Below are 20,265 nucleotides of genomic sequence, written 5' to 3'. Positions count from 1 at the left end.
ACACACACACACACACACACACACACACACACACACACACACACACACACACACACAACCAGGACATAGCACTGTGAGTATGTGAGAGCACAACTTGTCCTCATTACAGAAACGCCAATGTACACTCCAGGGACAACCACATTTTATTGTTTTTTATGCTGCGTTGCAGTTTATTTAAGATATACTCTGAAAAAATAATGTATTTTTTCTATGTATATATAAAAAAGGTAAAAAAAAAAAGAAAAACATCTAACAGAACTGATGAGTTTAAAATCTTTCTGAATTGATGCGATTGCTTTTTTCCCGCCCCCACTTTTTGTCTTTTCTAGTATAAACAAGTGGAGCAATACATGTCCTTCCACAAGCTCCCAGCAGATATGCGGCAGAAGATCCATGACTACTACGAGCACCGCTACCAAGGCAAAATATTTGACGAGGACAACATCCTGAGTGAACTGAACGACCCGCTCAAAGAGGTGAGACAGCTCCTCTCAAGTGTGGATTCAAAGCATTGGCTTCATAGCTCTGGAGGCTATTTTTAGAACGGCTGGAAAATACACATAAAAAGTTTTTGACAGGTTGACGTCCCATGGTTTTAACTTTTAAACATGAATCGGTGAATCTTCACTTGTTAGTATTAAACTCAAATAAGAATCTGAAACACCAACATTCTCATCTCATTTATGATCTAGCGGAGAGAAAAATGGTTGTGTTGACCCTCTTCTATGGGCTATGGAGCCTGTTCAGTGACATCTGATAAAAAAAAATTAATGCGGGGCCACAAGATTGTTTTGAGCAGATGAATGAAGTGTCTCTTTGTGAGAGATACAGGCATTGTTGAAGTCAGATTAAACAGGAATACACAGTTTTTTGTGTTTAACTGTATTCATATTTATGTCAGTTTAATCTAAACCATTCATTTCTCATAGTACTGTTAGGAGATGGCACTGAATGCTCTAGGTGTATGTCAGGAAAGTTTTTTTTTTTTTTTGTGTTCCTGAGTCTGAATTAACTCTGACTCCCACAGCAGCAAAAACATGGGGTGTGAGAGAATCACGTTTTGAGTGTTGAGTTTAAAAATATATACGTTTTCGGACAAAGACAAGTTGTCCCCTGTGCCTTAAAGGTGCAACATATAATGCTGAGAATTACTGCATGCCTAACCAAGTATAATTCATTATTTTATTCAAATAATATATACTTAATTCAAACTTGTAAGTGTGTGTGGAAATTAATGTGATTATGATGTCATGGCCACACATTATTGTCACGGGACAGGTTCTCTATTCCTCAGAGTCGCAATATTAAAACAAATAATAATAAAACATTCTCACTAAAGTTTTAATTGAATTCTAAATTTATTTTAAATAAAATTAACATTTTCTACTCTGTTTTGTGGTGTTTGATATCTAATGTTTTACACAGCTGAAGTTATAAGCTTAATTCCTCTTTTTGTAATCATGTTTTTAATTTTCTTTATTTGGGATTCTTGTTTTTACCCAATTAGTCCTCATGCTCTGTTACTTCAGTTCAGTTTAGATCTTCTTGCGTTTTTGTACTTTATTTGTTAGATTTGTTTTGGTATCCTTGGGTTTTTTTTTGTTTAGCTTCCTGTGTTCCCTGTGCCTTTTCCTCATTCATCCTCAGGGTTTATTCTCAGTCGGCCTGCCACTCTCACCTGTCCCCAATCAGTAATCAACCCAGGTGCCTCCACCTTCCATTTACCTCTGCTCTATTTATTCAGACTCCTGCCATCACCACATCAGCACTTCAGTTCTGGCCTTCATGTTCCAAACTCCTGTCTTTTCTGGGCTCCACGTATTGTTCTCTTTGAATCCCTGAGTTATGCAAGTTAATAAGAACTCCTTGTGTTAGTCTGCACTTTGGGCCCTATCATTCTCTTGTGATAATATCATGATTAGGGGGTGAATTGCATTGTGCCGTAGAAGTTTTGCTGCCCTCATATCTTTAATGAAGCAGTGTGTTGTATTATAGTGTATTGCATCGGCAACAAAAAAAGGAACGCACAACCCCAGTCTGAAGGGTCCCATAGAAACACAGGCTTTTCCAAAAAGATATAAAGAGCAGTATTAACTTTTAGAAACGTTCACTGTTCAGCTTTCTTCTGATATGCAGCAGTACTGAAAAGAGGAGAAACAAACAGCAAAGCAAGCAAAGGCACTCGCAGCCATCCTTTTATGTAGCCCCATTAAGTCACCTCGCAGAGCCGAATGTCGCTGCGTGGTGCAGGTATATGGTTGCAGACGTTTTCAAAGAAGGCACGAGGATTTAAAGATTTAACACAGAAAACTCCACCAGCTTAGTTCAGTGTGTGCAGCAAGCACAGTTCACATCTGCCTATTGGCAACACAGAGCGACAAAAGCTGTTTAAACGAGACCGACAAGCAAAAGAAAACTAAGACCCACCACAAAAAATAAAACCCTTGCAAAGGTATTACTCTGTATATATGAACACCATCTGTGCATACATTGTGCTACTCAGTTAAAATCATCACCTCTGCCTGCTTCATTCCCATGTGGACAACACTGTACAACACATTTCTTCTCATTTATCAACTTTAAACTGGTAAAACAGTGTAAATTCTTATTTTAAACCACTTCTTTATACAAAAATAAACTATTGTACTATTATTTACTACATATTAAGAACAGATTTTATTAGTGTGAAACTGCATAAAAATGGGATTGCAAGTGTGTTTATTAACTTAGAAAGAGCCGTTTGTCTCCAAAGATGCATAGTTGTTCCACCCTGTTAGCTCAGTAGCTCCAGACCAGAGGAGCCCAAAGTGGGGCCCGCGGGCCAAATTTGGCCCGCCAAGCCATTTGATTCGGCCCACCAACAGTTGCCAAAGTTAAAAGGTTGTAACCTGTTATTCTAGGTAGAAACACAGTATTTCCATTGGTCAGATGACTAAATAAAAGGGCTGTAGTGAAGGTAATTTTCATTCATGCTGTTGACTTTAGCTTTGATTTATTAGGATTAAACATGAAACATGAAATGACAACAATAAATATTTAGATCAGATTTAACCCCACGTGTAGATTTGCACACTTTATAAGTCCACAAAATCTCATATTTTATCAATTTATGATATATCCCATGAGCCTTTGCTATGGCAGACTTAATCCAAGCGCACAGACTTAAACAAAAGAGGGCCATTGCATAGCATAATCGCTAAAAATAAAGGACTTTACTTTAAAAGCATTCGTATTTCATGTATTATATTACTGCATTTGGCCCACAGCCCTGGATAGATTTTCATTTTGGCCCCCTCGGGGAAAATGTTTGGGCACCCCTGCTCCAGACAAACCAAGTTCCACGTCCACCTGTTTGTCAGTTTGAACAAACTCACAATCTTTCCTGAAGGATGACTCCTGCTTCTCAGTTGCTAATTTTGAAAGGATTCATTGTTTCTGGCATGACAAATGAGCTGCCTGAATGGAAGTGTTTGTAGGGACGACTGAGTAATGTGCCCATAATCACTCTGATAAAAGCATGTATAATTGATGAAGTAGTTAAAACAAAGCTTTGCTCCGAATGTGTCAGAAGCCTGAAGCCACGAAGGACACGCCAAACTCTTTTGACCTTGAAAAATAATTTATTAGTGCTTCAGTTCACGGAGAAAATCTGTTTTTGAAAGAATTTGGTTATCAAAAGTTGGTAAGTGTTTGTCCCTTTCTGATAAGATCTAATAAGATTTATTGTTACCTCCAAGTTTTCAGGTTTTGTTTTTGAAAAGCTACATAAAAGGATATTAGCCCTCAAGTGTGCTCTTTTTAAGGAACTCATCTTTTTCAAGCTCCGTTTGAATCCTCACAGAATCTAGATTTTAAAAACAGAACTAAACTGGGCTGATAGCTGCTAGGAGTCACCTGGTCTTCGATGCAATGGTTCAGTTCGATCTGCTGAAGTTTGATCTCTTGTCTCAAAACTTCAAAGTGAGGAAGAAATGGACCCGCTTGGTGACACTGAAAACCCAGCAGAACTAGAAGTTACTGCTCTAAGTTGCTAAATCTTTGAAAAGCTGACTTCACACAAACTTAAACAGAACTTAAACAGGGGAACTCTTTGATTTTCGTTGTTTTTGAAAGACTCGTGGTTCAGACAGATTTCAAAACGCTTAAAGGTCAAATGCACCCCACGCATCTGGTCAAGTGTTAATGTGTCTGAGTGCTTTTCCTTTTTAAGCCAAATGCGATTATGATGTCAACATTCGGAGGACATGCAACTAAACATTTTTTCACAAATTGAGTGGCAGTAATTTAAAAGTTAAACGCTTAATGTGCCAAGATATTTTACTTCATCTTCTTCTCCTTTTTTTTTTTTTTTTTTTTGAATCAGGGGCAAAGACCACGAAAATGTATAAATCTCTCTAAGGAAAAAAAAGGCCAAACAAAATGGAAAATATTTCTGTTTTCTCTTAGAGCATCATAAAATCTTTAGTTGTGTGCTGTTAAATATACAAATAGCCACACAGATTTGCTGCAGTGTTTCTCTAAGCACCGCCAGCACCCCTTTTCATTGCCTCTGTTTCTCTGCTATATGACAAGTCCTTAAATAGGGAAAGCCAAAGATTGTTTCCCCAGGACAGATTTGAAAACTCCCTTACTGTCTCATTAGTTCTGGTGCACGATTGAGGTCAGAACCATGTGGCATTTGCTGACAAACACATCTGAGGCTGTGCTAACGTTCTTTTGCGTCGTCCCTCATGTAGCCAGCAAACATGGCAGAGATTGGTTGTCTGTCTGTTAATGTCCTGTTGTCACTGGAGGAGAGTTATCGCTCATGCGGGGTCAACGACACGCCTCTGCAGTTGCCAAGTACTCCGGCTTTCCATCTGCACAGCAACAGAGACGCGTGGACAAACAGACAACAAGCTCCTAATCTCCTGCAGCGTACGAGGGGACAGGATGAGACCAGAGAGATGGCTCGTAGCCGGCACCAGAGGGCAAACTCATCAGGATGTGATTTGTGTGCCAAAAAGTTTCCTCTCAGGAGAGATATGGGGAGTGCTTTAGAAGTATTAGGACTGAAGCAGCACTGTGTGTCCAATTCATTTGTGTTTGCCCATAAAAGTAGCAGAGGGTGAAAAAAAACTGCATTTTGTCTCAGACCACCTAACCGCTGCTCTTCTCTCTGTGGGGCGCCAAGTCTAAAAGAAAATGTTTAAAAAATGTCACTAACTCATTTTCATCTAGTTTAAAAAAATTCCTCTAACATTTTTTTGGTATTTAGCTCACTGTTCTTACATTTTTCTAAATGTAAATATAAAGGTAAATCTTAAATGTGCGCAAACGTGTGCATTTAAAATGATTTGGATGGTACTTGTTGTCTGGCAGTTTGAAGTGCAGCTCGGACACTGGCCGTTTGATGTCCTGAAGTGTTAGCTGCGTTAACATTAGCCATTGCTATTGTCTTAGAAAGAGCCGAGCAAGCACCATTCCAAAATACTTAATTGCAAACTTCAATATTTAGGATTTATTTACACATTTAAAATGAACATTTAGTAAAAATTAGCAAAAAGCAAGAACAATTTTAACTGGGATTTTACGCAAATAATGAAAATGTATTAGTGACATTTTTTATTTTACACTTGGCACGCCATATTTCTCAGGGTTTAGGTGGGAATAAGAATATCATTTATGTTGTTTCAACGAACTCTTTGTATTTTCCCTCCACCAGGAAATTGTCAACTTCAACTGCCGTAAGCTGGTGGCCACCATGCCTCTGTTTGCCAACGCAGACCCCAACTTTGTGACCGGGATGCTGAGCAAATTGAAGTTCGAGGTTTTTCAGCCCAATGACTACATCATCAGGGAGGGCACGGTTGGAAAGAAGATGTACTTTATTCAGCATGGTGTCGTGAGCGTCATCACCAAGTTCAACAAGGAGATGAAGCTGACTGATGGATCCTACTTTGGAGGTAAGAAGATGCACACACAGGGGAAAAATGTATTTTTATCCTGCAAGGCCGCAAAGAACATGCTATATATTTACATGGTAACAACACGAGGCATGAAATCCTCCCGAGGCCTTGAGTTTAATGCTGTTGGAAGTTATTTAAAATTCTCAGTAACTAGTGTTAGACATTAGTCAGCTTCTTTGGTTACATAACCTCTCATCTGGCTGCTAGAGTGGGCCAAGGCACGGATCAGGCATCCCTTAGGACACACAGAGGTCCCTCCCCCTCTCTCACCCTTACACGCAGGAACTTTTCGCCCCCGCCATTCGTTCTCGCTGCATTTACTTGGCACTAGCCATGAGCAGCCTGGACGGACGCCTTTTCCGTGGAAAGTCAGGAGCAATTTGTTTGCTCTGTTCCTCAGCTGTGCCTTCACTTTCTGCTCTTCCTCTCAGCACAGTTCTCTCCCTCAGACACTGCAGACATCATAAATTTTTAGTTGTCGGTTGTTTACGTCAACAAAATTCTCAGGCAGCTGTTGTTGCATCTATCCGGAAGAAAAAAAAATCTCCTTTTTACAGGCTTCCTGCATATTTTATGTCTTGAGTTCATCTTTACTATGCAGAAAAGCGAAGGAGTCTAAGAATACCTTCACTTTAGAGTGTCTGCTGAGAACACTGCATGCCTCACAGGCAAGCAAAGAAGTATGCTGAAATCAAAATGGGAACAAGTGCCTCCTACAGTATATCGTCAAACCACAAGACCCTCCTCAAAGAAAAGCTATAGAATTATTTTATACTGTTTTTACAGTTAAAATAAAGCTGGAGGTGAGTGCAGTAAAACAGCTGCACTTGGTAAGACTTCTTGAAATAAAAAAAATAAATAAAAAAATGTCCAGGCTAACAAGATAATCAAACACATTCTGCTCGTTTTTAGTATATCAGTTTCAAAAAAAGATCACAAATATATTTTGCTGGATAATATTGTAAAACTAGATATATCCTCAAAAATATACGGAGCTAATCAATTTTATCAAACACAAAAATGGCTATAACTCATTTTGTTGAAAACTTTGGCACGCAAGCATTCCTTCAAAAAAATGTAGCATTTTATTTAATGAATTGTTTACGACAACACCAATAGAGGACAAGTGATTTATTGAAAACTAGACCTGCTCGTGCCCTCAACTGCTGTTTGCCTTCTGCTGTGCTGATTTTTTTTCACCCATTTGCATGGCATTAGTAGATGATCACCTTGTCCCCTTTTCTCATATGATTCACTCTCCCCTTACAAGCCGGCCACACCGTGACTAGAATGCAAAAGTTGGTGCAGAGAGCTGAGACGAAACAGAGCGAGGATGAAAAAGAACAATGCCGAGCCGTAGGAAACTGGTAGCATAATAACGAGAAGGACATCTATGGAGACAATAGGTCACAAAGCGCCAGCAGCCATGGTCAACACTGCACTCGCATGCTGAAATAAAAGCACTTCTGGGCTCCGGTGGATAAGATTACAGATTAGTATCGTGTTGTGAAGTTGTTGTGTGGCTTCAGGACCAACAGGGTATGATGCTGGGACAATGACAAACAACAGACAAGAAGCACTTTTGGGCTTGAATGTCTTAGTCATAAGAGACTCACACTCCTCAGTCTTAGTCATAGGGGAGCAGGAGAGAGAAGCTGGTTGCTATGAGTGACACATGACGTGATGGTAAATTATATCTGATGCTCCCGGACTCAGCAGTTGTGATAAAACAACAGACAGGCATCAAACCTGTATCGTGAGAAGTGATAGCCAGGCCCCTGACTTACACACACATACACACACTTACACACAGGCATACGCTCGTAAGCACACTCCATGTTATTCAGGTAATTTTGGAAAAATGTTTAACCGATTGGTTTTGCCACATGACAACATGAAAATGCAAAAAAGGCAGATGAGCTCATATGATAGTATACAAACCAATTTTTTACGTACAAAAATTGTGTTGAGCAATCTCAGGAAATCATATTAGCTTCATGTCTTTTCCTGTACAGCTACATGCTGCTGTCTTATCAAGCTGAATAGTGCAGAAGGAATTTATTGTAAAAAACAATGTGCGCCTGCATTAGAAAGGCAACTTATGTGAAGACCCATGACCTTAGATGTACAGTGAAATTTTTTAAAACAGTACATAAAAAACTTTTTTGTTTAATATTTTGAATATTTAAGCTGAAAATATGCAAAACATGATCAAATAGGAGGTTATACATCAAAGATTTTTTCTTCTAAAATAAACTTTATAGCTTTTATAGTAATGCTATAATAATAGTTGAGTATAATTTTCTAGGTAAACTAAAGTATGTATTGTCTAACCTTTTTTAACCTGGATACTTAGCTAAAAAGTAAGTCATTTAAGGAATATCTCACTCACGTTTTCGTTTTCTTCACTTAATGTTTTATTTTACCAGCTATAACTTCTGAGTATCTGAAGTGCATAAAATTAATTTATTTTGCAGTATAATTGAGAATATGTATTTTTTGTGGTATTTTTCTAAACATGAAAGGTGAGCTTTGAATGAGATTGAAAAATGGTGACAAAAATTTCAAAACAATTGAAATAAATTTTACAATTCTGCAACCAGTTTAAAATTAACAAAGATTGTAAATAGCTTCAGGCCATATGGATGAATGTTATTCCTACCTCATGTACTGTTGTCCATCTTTTTAGGGTGGAACTGTTTTTTTTCTGTGTCAAAGCACATTTAATTTATGTTGTTGATAAAGGGTACATCATGCAAGCTTATTAGAGCAGTGTGTCCATTTTCCACTGAGTCTCATGCATTTTCTCTCACCATCTCTTTTCTTCTGTGCCCATGCTTGTGTTAACAGAGGTGTGTACCGCTTACTGAAAAAGGGGCGCTTTTCCATTGCAGCAGCACTCACACTTTCTTCACACCCACAGCTTGAGAGTAGTCCTCGCACATCCTGCACGTTCTGTGCTCTTATTTTCACGTCAGCTCATGGCAGAGTCCGGACAGATCACACTATAACAAGTTAACATTTAACCATGGAAACGGAAGCGGTGAAGTGGGCTGTGTACAAGTGCAAATGGAAGCTGAGGTTAAGCTGTGGTGAAACAATGAAAAGAAAAACTGGAGGAGGAAGAAGAGAAATGAATGATTGGTCACTGGGAAAACAATGCATTGTGATGTTTTTGAGCCTGGGGTGAAGGAGTTCAAGTATCTCTGTGTCTTGTTCATGAGTGATGGTCGGATCGAGCAGGAGATGGATTGACAGATCGGAGTCTCGTCCTTAGTAATATAGGTGTTGCTTGGGTCAGTTATGGTGATGAATGAGTTGAATCGAAAGGTAAATCGTTCAATTTACTGGTCTGTTCATGTTCCAACCCTCACCTATGGTCATACGGTTTTAATCATGACCAAACGAACAAAACTCCAGATACAAGATGCTGAAATAAGCTTCTGTTGTAAAGTGGGCTGAGTGTTAGAGATACGGTGAGGAGCTCCATCATCCAGGAGGAGCTCAGAGTACAGCCTCTGCTCTTTGGCATCAAAAAGCTTCAGTTGAGGTGGTTCAAGCATCTGATTAGGTAACACATTCTCACTCCCCACTCGTCACATATTGACATTTTTCCAAGGTTCCCTCTGCGTCTTATTTTGATGCGTCGGGTACACCCGTCGCCTCACTTATTGATGCACTAGGCATTTCCGTGTTCCCTCGGCATCCGGGTTTGACGCGTTGGGACGCAAAATATAGGGGTCTTTGAGTTGGGGTCCGTGGTTAATATTAGGGATCAGGGTTAATGGTTGATTTTAGGTAATGGGGTCAGGGATGTGATGTCTAGGGCGAATATTAGGCAATTTTAGGCTTTGGAACACGTAGTTGACGTGAATTTCCTACACTTTCTAAAAATGGTTAATTTTAGGGATCGGGGTTGATGGTTAATTTTAGGTACTAGGGTCAGGGACAGGATGTCTAGAGTGAATAAAGGTCATTTCAGGCTTTGAGACGGTTAGTTTTTGTGCATTTTCTACACTTTCTGAAATTATGACAACGGATTCCGCCCTATCTCGTCAATAACCGACGCGAGGGGGGTACCTGACACGTCAAAATCGAACACAGAGGGAACCTTGGAAAAGCGTCAATATGTGATGACTTGGGAGTGAGAATGGGTTGGATTAGGATGCCTCCCTGTAGAGGTTTTCAGGTAGAGACCCCAGGGCTGACCCAGAACTTAGGGATTATATACCCTGTCAGGGCTGGGAACGCCTTGGGATTTCCTGGAAGAGCTGGAATTTGTCACTGGGGTGAGAGATGTCTGTCTTTGTCTCCTGGACCTGTTGCCTCCGAGACCTGACCATGGATAAGCAGTAGAAGATAGAGATCAAGATGTGATGTTAAGTGGATGTAAATGTTAGGAATACGAAAACCACATGGTGTAAATGTTTCTCACTGAAATACTTTAAACTTGGTATGCATGGCTATCAGTACTGCAAAGAGGTGAAAAGGTTTGTGTCTTGCCAAAAAATCTAGTCAGTAACCATGTCAGATCAAATCGTTTCCATACTACAGTTAACTCATGAAAACATTTTTGTAAACAAACACTGTAAGATTACTGCATTGTACACAATTACAGTAACTGTAAGGGGAACAAAAAAGTGTCTAGTTTGGGCAACATCTCTGCTGGATCTGACCATTAGAGGTATTCCAATTTGCAGGGCAACATGGGAACAACTTTCTCTGTTTATTTGTGTTTGGAATTTGGCAAAGAGTCTACGGCTGACTGTAAATGACAATCTGGGCTGGTGTTGCCGCGGTGTTGCCCTGGTGGTGCAATAGCAAACATGTACTGTATATTCTTATAACCATATATAGACTGGTCTTCATAGGATTCTTATAACTATTTTGTGCCAAATCACTTACTGTGAGGAGAGTAGAAAGCTTTAATATTGTTGCCAATTAGTATTTATTCTAGTCTACAGCAGTTTTTATTGACGTTAAATTTAATAACAAATGAGTTTGTTGATGATGCAGTGCTCTGCCATTGTCTTCATATCTCTACATGTCAGAAACAGGAACTTGAAGCAGCTCTAAAGTCAACCCCCCCCCCCCCCCCCAGTTAGACGTTACATTTCAGAATTGATGCAGCGCACTGAAGCCTGACAAGAAAACTGAATACTGAATCATATTATGAGGCTAGCATTCTGCAAGAGGATGAATTATTTTAACATAGTACGTGTGACAGCACAGATTATAGACTTCTCATTATATTTACAAACCTCTTTGTTCTTCCAGTTCATCTATATGATAATGTGTCCAGTAATCACTGGGATGATATTGTGTATGACCTTCTGTTCTCTCTCCTCCTGTTCCTGTTTCTTCATGTTCTTCTTTGTGTCTCTGCATTCCTGCCACACAGAAATCTGTCTGCTCACTAAGGGCAGACGAACAGCGAGTGTGCGTGCAGACACGTACTGTCGACTCTTCTCACTCTCCGTTGACCATTTCAATGAGGTGCTAGAGGAGTACCCCATGATGCGACGGGCTTTTGAAACCGTCGCCATCGACCGATTGGACCGCATCGGTAAGAGCTTCGTCTCCCTGCCCTGTTCGATTGGTCGAGTATTTTGCCTGTCATCATGCCTTGCTGTCTCGTCTTTATCAGAATTTGTTTGCCTCCTTTCCCTCATTAAAGCATTGTGTGTGCCATCTTGTGCTGCATGACCTGTGTGCGCATATATTTTGTCTCTTTTGTCCTAATTTCCATTAAAGGCGATTTTTGATGTAACAGGCACTATCCTACCAATAAAACCAAAGTAGCATTTTGTTGTTGGACTCATTGAAAGGCAGTGCATGTCGCTGTCCAGGAGGAAGTCAGGTCAACCTCTCTTTGGTTTTGTGTTTAATCCAACCACCCACTGGAAGCCAGCGAGTGGATGAAAGCTAACCTCACATGCATGTGTGTCTGTCCCTCTTTAAACTCATCTGCACTCCTGGGTATGAGCAGCACCCCGCCCCATATTAGACTTCTCAATCAGAACAAAAAACAGGTCCCCACATACTTCAGGTCCAGCCCAGTCTGCTGTGGAGCAGGGCCTTACCCGTTTCATTTACTGTTATTTCATCCCCAAACACATCTCAGACAAATACTTATGAAGAGGAACGCCACAGATAATAAAATACTAGCAACACTTTTTACAGTATAAAGGGGCACATGTATGTCACCCAAACTGGGGAATTATTTGGTACTTTGATCTAAAGTAGCATTCTCACTCACTCACTCACTCCTCATTGTAAATAGCATCAATCTGCTCTAATGTAAAAGTTTGTCACACTGTCCAAGTACTCCTCAGCCAAGTCACGCTCAGGTTGAAGCACTTAATGATGATTCTGCCAGTGAATAATAAGGATTACTTTAAACAGTTCATGTCACAGATACTGCGGTGCATCTTTTAAGGTCTAGTAATGAACTGAGCAATGAGATTACCTTGTGATTTGGGTAATCCCATTAGTTACTTCCAGAAAGCTTCCAATTCTGCATTTTTCCCCCTGTCTCTACCAGAGCAGAATTAAAAATATACTAAAGCTACTATAACAATTTTTGAAGCCTTTCATTTATCACCATATACCAAGTTTATCTACAGTTTCAATCAGAGGGAAATGTTAATTTATAAAGCTGAGCCTCCTGTTTTAAATGGATGGTTTGAGTCGTAAAGTGGGGTTCTGTGAAAAGAATATGGACAAGTAATAACATACCTGTAGTAGAAATAGAGTTCAATTCTGACAGGGTTGATGAGCTAAAGGCTTTGAATGGAACTGAGACCAAAGTAGATGGCTAACATTTTAAAACAACTCTAATCTTGAAAAGTTATAGTAGTTCAAGCTAATACTATATTATAAACATTTTCACTGTAGTTAATTCAACATTTCACATTTTTTAGCTGATTACCTCATTCTGCAGAGGAAGTGCTACAGATACAATGTGCTGCTGCTATTTGTATTTTTGAACAAGGATACAATATGTATATAGCCCACAGAAAAAAAAAATGTTTGGCTCAGTTCTGGCCCACAAAATGCACTAACATGCTAACATTCAGCCCAGATACCACAAAGAACTGTGGCCTAGATCTGGTTTCCTAGAAGTAGCTAATGCATGTAGTAAACACAACCTGGGCCAGTTGTGGCATTCAGGCCACATAAACCAAACCGGTCATCATGAAAACAGTGCCATTATTTCCAGACCTGGCCCAAATCACGTTGACAAACCACTTTCCATACCAGCAGTCAGCCAGCAGTGCCAAATGGCCCAGTGGCCGACACCTGTCTGTTATGTAGGAAGTGTAATGCAAATTTGCTGGCAATGTAAAGGTTTAAACAACAGTTTTTACATAAACTATTAAGAGCTTTTTAATTTTCCAGTTGTTTTAAGATGGCACCCAGGCTTGACCCCGTTTGGATTTTTAACTCAATAAAGTGAGCAGAATTAAACTCTGTTTCTTCAAATTGGGAAAATTTAAACAGGTATAACAGGTACTATAATAAATGTTCATAACTTCTTACTCAGAACACTTCAAATACATCTGAATTAAAGTTTAATTATCAGTTGTTGCTGACAACTGACAACTGAGCTTTTATTGCTGATGCACTACAGGCTCAATTTATTCTCACTTGTTGTCAATAAATGCACCATTTTATAAGCAAAAAGTCTCTGATGGTTAATAGTTTTAATTCCTTTAGAGGAACGGAAGTAAAATGTTTTAAAAAATATAACATTTGTAAATTGACAGTGTTCAAATGTCATGTTGGTAACTTAGTTTGTATCTACTTCTGCCAGTCACTGATGCTTTTCTTTGTCCTGGCTTCCTGTGCATAAAATCCTGCTGGGACCATCAGTGCTACTTTCTGGTATATGGTTAAGTTGAACTCAAACCACTAAATTGTGTTAGAACTGCATTCATGTACAACCTAGTTTGCAGTGAACAGTATAATGGGTTGTTACAACACAGTAAAGAAAATACAAAACATACCTCAAAAATTTCAAACTAACCATTTTTACAAAAACCCTAGTTGTGCATGAACACGTTTAAAAGGATACATGTTGTAGTTTATGTAAAAATAAAACATTATTTACACATTGTTTAGAGACACTGAATGTTTCAATCTCACTTTGCCCTTTTAATTGACAGTTCTAATCTACATTTGCCCTTTTAAGAACTCCCAGCTGAGTTAACTTTTTACTAGAACTGTGTTTTAGACAAAGTCATTCAGTCTGACACCTCTCATGGTGCTGCAGAACAGACCCACCTTTTCAGATGAAACAACAATAAGGGGTTTTGTCTCATACGATGGAAAGTATTTTGTCATGTGATCCGTTCTGGTTTTATCATTTCTACATATGGACTGCATTTGGTTACGTGCTTGTCTTGCTCTAAAAAAAGGAAACAAAAAGGTAACCATGCTTTGAAAACAGTAACATGTTGCCCATTTGACATTATCCTTTATCTATCTAAAAATTATTTGACCAGGAGTCCATCTTGAGACGAGCACATCTCGTTTTCAAGAGTGTCCTGGCCGACGAGTAGGCACCAGGTAAACACTTCATTCCAATATTTGAACGAGAGCAAATGAACCTGTTGAGGCTTGTTAAATGGATCCAGTCTCAGACTCATCCCAGCACTTTGACTTGTTGCTGAAGGTCACATTTACGTGTTTAATTTCTGCATCCGTGACACATAACTCCAGCTACCCACACTAGACCTTCAGATATTTACTTGGACACAAAAAAAAAAAAAACTGTCAACAGCAAAGACAATCAAGGAAACAAAGAGCTCTCATCTAGTCTGACATGCCATTTTTTATTTATTTTTAATTAATTTTATTGATTATTGTCTGGTTGGATTGTAGACACAAACACAGCTCTGTTTAACATTTGTTTTTACTTTTAATGAATCCTTTTTTTCTAAAAGTGTATTCACCAAAATCACCTGCCAATTAGTAAAAGCTTTACTAATGCAATGTCACGTACAGTTTATGTCACTTGCAAGATCATATTTCATTATTTATTCATGTTTCCACCAAAATGAACATTTGTTTCTGATTGTCTGATATTACATTTTTTTCTGATTTTGTAAGAAAGAAAAGAAAAGAATGGTAATTAAAAAAATTATTAAAATTTGGCAATGTTGAGTTGCCTAAACTGTAAATTTCAACATTTAGTTGTAAATAAACACAAAAATAAATTCAGTGATACAAAAACATTAAACTCGATACATATGTTTACACTTTTCAAGAAATTCGTTTCCAGAAGGAAATACTGGAAACATTTGTTAAATGTATCTCATTACAAGTCTACATTTATTGAAGTACCGTACTACAGAAACAATATAAACAATACAGGAAGTGACTGTTTTTCACGTCTGAGATCATTTATTTAACATCATAATCCAATAAAATTCTTATAAAACATAACTGATAATATCTATAAATTTTGTTTAGTTTCACACTTAGTTCTTAGTTCTAAAGTATTTTGGTAGCAACGCACAATACAGCCTGTATTTCCTTTGCACGTACCTGGTGCTTTCTGGGTATGTAACTGGTACTTACTGGGCACAGAATCATGAAGTAACTTGTTACTGTTTTCATACCTGGCAACTGCCAGGTAAGTATCTTGTAAGTACCTGATACACACCAGGTGCATATGGACAACCCAAAGCCTAAGGTGTACATATATAGAAAGTACCAGGTATGTGCCTGGTAAGTACCTGGAAAGTATCTGGTTTTATTTCACATTGCTACCAAAATCTATTCAAATTTCTCAATTTTATCATTTGATCTGTTCTGTTTGTATTTATTTGGGTTAGATATTTTTAACATACAAAGTTTAAAAATGTAGAATGTGTATTTTCAAGAAAAGGTCTTTTATGCATTTGGCCTTGTTTTCTAAATTTAAGTACAAAAGTTTTCATTATTTATCATGTTTGTGAACGTGGTGTGTTTCATTTGCTTTATATGTGTTTACTTTATGTGTCAGCTGTTAATGTTCAAATAAACTCAATTCTAAAAAATGTTTTACTAAAATGAAACAAAGCTGCCTTCAGTTAATTTGGCTTTAGTTTGGTTCTCATGAAACAATCCTTTAGGGACTTCTTCTGTCAAATGTAGGTAAACATGTAGTTTTATTAGTAACAGAAACAGTATTTTCATTTGCCTTCTTGGGAAAAGAGACAAGTTATTTTTATGAAGTTTTATGGTAAATATCCAAAATCTCAAGTGTTACTGAAGTTTATTTTTTATTATTTTGTGTTTTAATTAGAAAAGGCTTCTGCCTCTAGATGGTTTTGTTGAAAATTGTAGCAAGTTAAATAAGTTTTAGTCTCTAACATTCATTCATCTTTATCTCATTGAATTACTATTTATAAATAATTTTACCAAGCTAATGTAAACCTGTAAAGTACTGTAAAGTAAATTCACCTGCTGCTCAACAGACTGTCAAAGCTACTTGGGTGCATCTTGAGGTGTATTTTCCCACTTTTTATAACTTGACACCGTTAACATTATTGAGCTTTAAAACTCAAGATTTACCTCTCAAATTATTTACACACAGTGTACGTTGTTAAAGGAATATTTATATGTATCTCTAAAAATCACAAGTTGTGTTTCTGCTTGTCTTTTGAAAATTGAACTCAAAATAGAGAAGAAGATTTCAAATCAAGTGAAGATGAGAAAGAGGTCTGAGAAGGGTGGTGGGAAAACAATAGATAGGACAGAGAACACAGTAAATTATTTATAAAATATCTAAAATTGAGTACAAGTACAATGACTTAAAATATTCTAAAATAAAAAAAAATCTAATTTAGATGTTACGGTTCAGATTCTTAGTATACATTTCATGCTGCCACACAAGTTGGCAACAAAGCAGCACCTTCTCACAAAGATTTTGTGTTTTCATTCCAATTCACAGCATTTGATCTGTTTGCCTTTAAACTTGCAATGTAAGCAGCCTGTAAGTCACCAGTAGTCTGATAGTTTGATCTGTGATGCTTGTTTTAGCTCCTTAGTCCTCCACCCTGCATTGATTGTTGCGATCAAAGTGATCGACGTCAAGTGGAAAGCTCAGTCCTAAACCAAAGTTTGCACAAAAATTGACATTGGTTTGTTTATGAAGAGCTACAGCAGCAAGGTCTTTTCTTGTCGTTGAACGCTACTTGGCAGCCCTGAGACGGGTAAATGCAGCTAAACTGTGGAGAAATTTCTGCCTTCAAGGACAAATCTCAATGATTGATTGACTGCGGCCGGAGCCTTCAGCACACTGAAAGTCCGCTCCGTCTTCTTTACCGACAGTGCTTCACAGCTTGTCAATACTCAAGGACAGCAGTAATTACAGGAAAGGCGTCCTATAAAGACAGCCGCACATAGACGCTGGAAGTAAATGTGTTAAGAACATATTTATTGCGAAATGTGGCAGCCGTTCAAGACACATTGTACACTTTTACTACCGCTTAGCATTTTAACTCAGTTTTACTTCCAAAGCCACAAAAGTGTTTGGTGTTTAGAAAACCATCTGTCACACATTTGTTTTCGTAGCCATGTTTTGCTGTGACAAGCTGGGAAATATAATCCTTTAGGCACAAAATGTTTGTTGGAGTTCTTTTTAAAAGCAAATTGCCTACTGTATCAAATAAGCACTGTTATTACATAACTTCATTGAAATTCTTCATAGTCAACTGTAAATTTTGCAAGACAAAAATACCAAAAATGAACAGTTCTGACATGTCATTCATTGAGTTATAATATTTTACAGCATATTTACGTTTATGCAACAACATCAATGTACAACAAAAAATAACCAGAAGCAAATTAAATTGACAAAAATACATATATTTTACTTTGTGTTTATCTAAACAGTTTCTAGATGCCCTTGTGATGTGTTCTAGCAAGAGTTTGACATAATTTTTAGAGCTTAAACGTTTTGTCTTTTTTTTTTTTTAGTTCTTAAAAACAATGTCCAGTATTGTGATGTGTGGGTACAATCCATCAGTCTTCTTCTGTGTTTTTTCAGCACCCTCATAGTTGATGCTATCATGTCACACCTTCAGTGATTTTTGTCTCCTGTGTCTTTCACTAGTGTCAAATTTCATATTTTCTCCATTAAATGTCCTTTTGTAATCAGTATTGCTGTTTCTAGTGGACGTAAAGAGATGCAGCTTGTAGGGCTAAATTTTGTGGCACAAATTATAACTTGTGCCGACACCCACCCTCAACCCCCCACGTGCGGTTGTTTTAATTTTTTTAAGCAGTCGCTAAAGTGTTACTCTGCTAAGAGCGTATTAAAACTTACAAGTTGCATCTTTGTTACGCTCATTGTTTGTTTCCCAAGTTTGCCACTACTCGATGTGTTCACTGTCCTGATTGCGCCTCAACAGGGAAGAAGAACTCATTGCTGCTGCAGAAGTTCCAGAAGGACCTGAACGCCGGCGTGTTCAACACACAGGAGAACGAGATATTGAAGCAGATTATCCGTCAGGACAGGGAGATGGTGATGATGGTGGACCGCAAGCAGTCGGTCACTGGGATGAACTCAACCCCGGTATCAGGAAACTCCATCATTAACTCACCAGCTCAGCCTCCCTATTCGACTGCCTTTGGTACCACTCAGCTGCAGCAGTCCTCTGTACCCATGACCTATAGTGCTTCAGCTATTGCCAATGCCTCTGTTGCTCGCATGCTGCCGGTCGCTGCTGTTGCTGCAGCAGCAGCGCAGGGAGGTTACCCAATGCCCAGTGTTTCTCACAGTAACCTAAATTCTTCTTCACAAACACCACTGCAGCAGCAAGGGACAATCATGTCTCCTTGCTCCTTTACAGCTGCCATGTGCAGCCCGCCCGTGCAGACCCCACTGGCCAGCCGGAGTTTCCAGTACGGCTCACCCACAGCTTCCCAGCTGTCGCTTATCCAGCAGCCCATCGGTCAACCATCTCTACCCATGCAGCAACAACTCAGTCAGCAGCCTGCTGCCGCCGCCGCCGCGGCTACAGCAGCCTCGGCAGCACAGCAGCAGCAGGTTCCCTCACCTCAGCGGGGAGACATCCACAAGAGCACACAGGCTCTCCAGTCAGGCAGCTTGAGTCGAGACGTTCGACACCTATCGGCTTCCCAACCGTCCCTGCCACACGACACATCCCTGGGGCCCAGAGCTCATCCGGCCTCAGGAGACTCTCTGGCCTCCATTGTTCTACCGACGGCAGCAGCCATCAATCTACAAAGTGGCATCCGCACTACAGTGCCCCAGCGGGTCAATTTGTTCCGGCAGATGTCGTCAGGAGCCTTGCCCCCGGTGCGCTCAGCGGCATCGGTGGCGGCGGCGGCGGCAGCAGCAGCAGCAGCAGCAGCATCATCCTCATCCTCAACCCAGCACAGAGAATCCCCCGGATCTAGGAGAGATTCTGTCCTCAGCAGTGCAGAAACTGAGCAAGACAAAATGCGCTTTTCATCAAATTTATGATTCCATACTTCCCCTACCTTTCTTTATTTTTGTTATTAAATGTGTTTTGATTCATTTTTAAGATGGAAATAGAACAAAAGAGGTAAAAGGAAGAATTTCTTTATTTTTTCTCTCTCTCTCTTCAATTTTCCTCAAAAGTAACCTCACAGAAATCTTGTAAATAAAACCTTGTATTATATTTTAGACAATTTTGTCCCCCCCTAATACTTAAGAATGTATATTTCACAGATACATCAGTATGGATGTGTGAGAGAGTGTGTGCAAGTGAAGAGGTGTATAAAATGAAATCCAACTACTATATTGGCAATGGCAATTTAAAGCTGTAGTATAAAAATGAGTCTTCCTTTCAGAGAAATATAAGGAATTATATATCATGTACGAAGATTTTTTATTATTTCTCTTTGTTTTGCTTTTTTTGGTTTTTTATAACTGGAATGCAATGTGCTTTTTTATTTACCTGGGTGAAGAAGAAAACCATCCTCTTCACCCAATATTATCAAGCAGCTTTAGGCATCACTGTGGATTTACAAATGCAATCAACTCTGACAAAGAAATTCAAAAAGCACATACTCATGAAATAATTCTCGTAATATTTTACTGGATTCTTTCTTTCGGTAATCTACATAAAAAAGTGTAATCAAGTATTACGTTGTGTTCAGCAAAGAGAATATGTCTGCTTAGCCTTTGTTCCCCCCACAGAGGCTTGCATTCAAACCATGACAGTGTTATGGGTCCAAAGGGAATAGGTTCTGAAAATGCTGCTTTTCTTTCTTTGTTCGAGGAAGTAGATGGAGTGTGTGAAGTTACATATGGGTGGATGCTATTGTTTTCTGT

The 20,265-nt window shown here is 38.9% G+C and overlaps 1 protein-coding gene across 1 annotated transcript in view; it reads left to right on the top strand.

Annotated features, from left to right (window-relative positions):
• hcn1 (hyperpolarization activated cyclic nucleotide-gated potassium channel 1) overlaps window positions 1–19,298 on the top strand; it is a gene marked incomplete at its 3' end in the record, with an annotated part of 81,588 nt that extends 62,290 nt beyond the window's left edge. Inside the window, 4 exon segments of the mRNA XM_014006451.1 lie at window positions 330–476; window positions 5,705–5,945; window positions 11,350–11,514; window positions 18,353–19,298. Of these exon segments, the coding sequence (XP_013861905.1) occupies window positions 330–476; window positions 5,705–5,945; window positions 11,350–11,514; window positions 18,353–19,298 (1,499 nt within the window).
• Window positions 19,299–20,265: the final 967 nt, after the last annotated feature.

This window comes from Austrofundulus limnaeus, unplaced genomic scaffold (genome assembly GCF_001266775.1).
Source record: "Austrofundulus limnaeus strain Quisiro unplaced genomic scaffold, Austrofundulus_limnaeus-1.0 Scaffold36, whole genome shotgun sequence".
Classification (NCBI taxonomy): Eukaryota; Metazoa; Chordata; class Actinopteri; order Cyprinodontiformes; family Rivulidae; genus Austrofundulus; species Austrofundulus limnaeus.
Note: the sequence above shows the minus strand (reverse complement) of the source record. Positions and strands in the feature narration are given on the sequence as shown.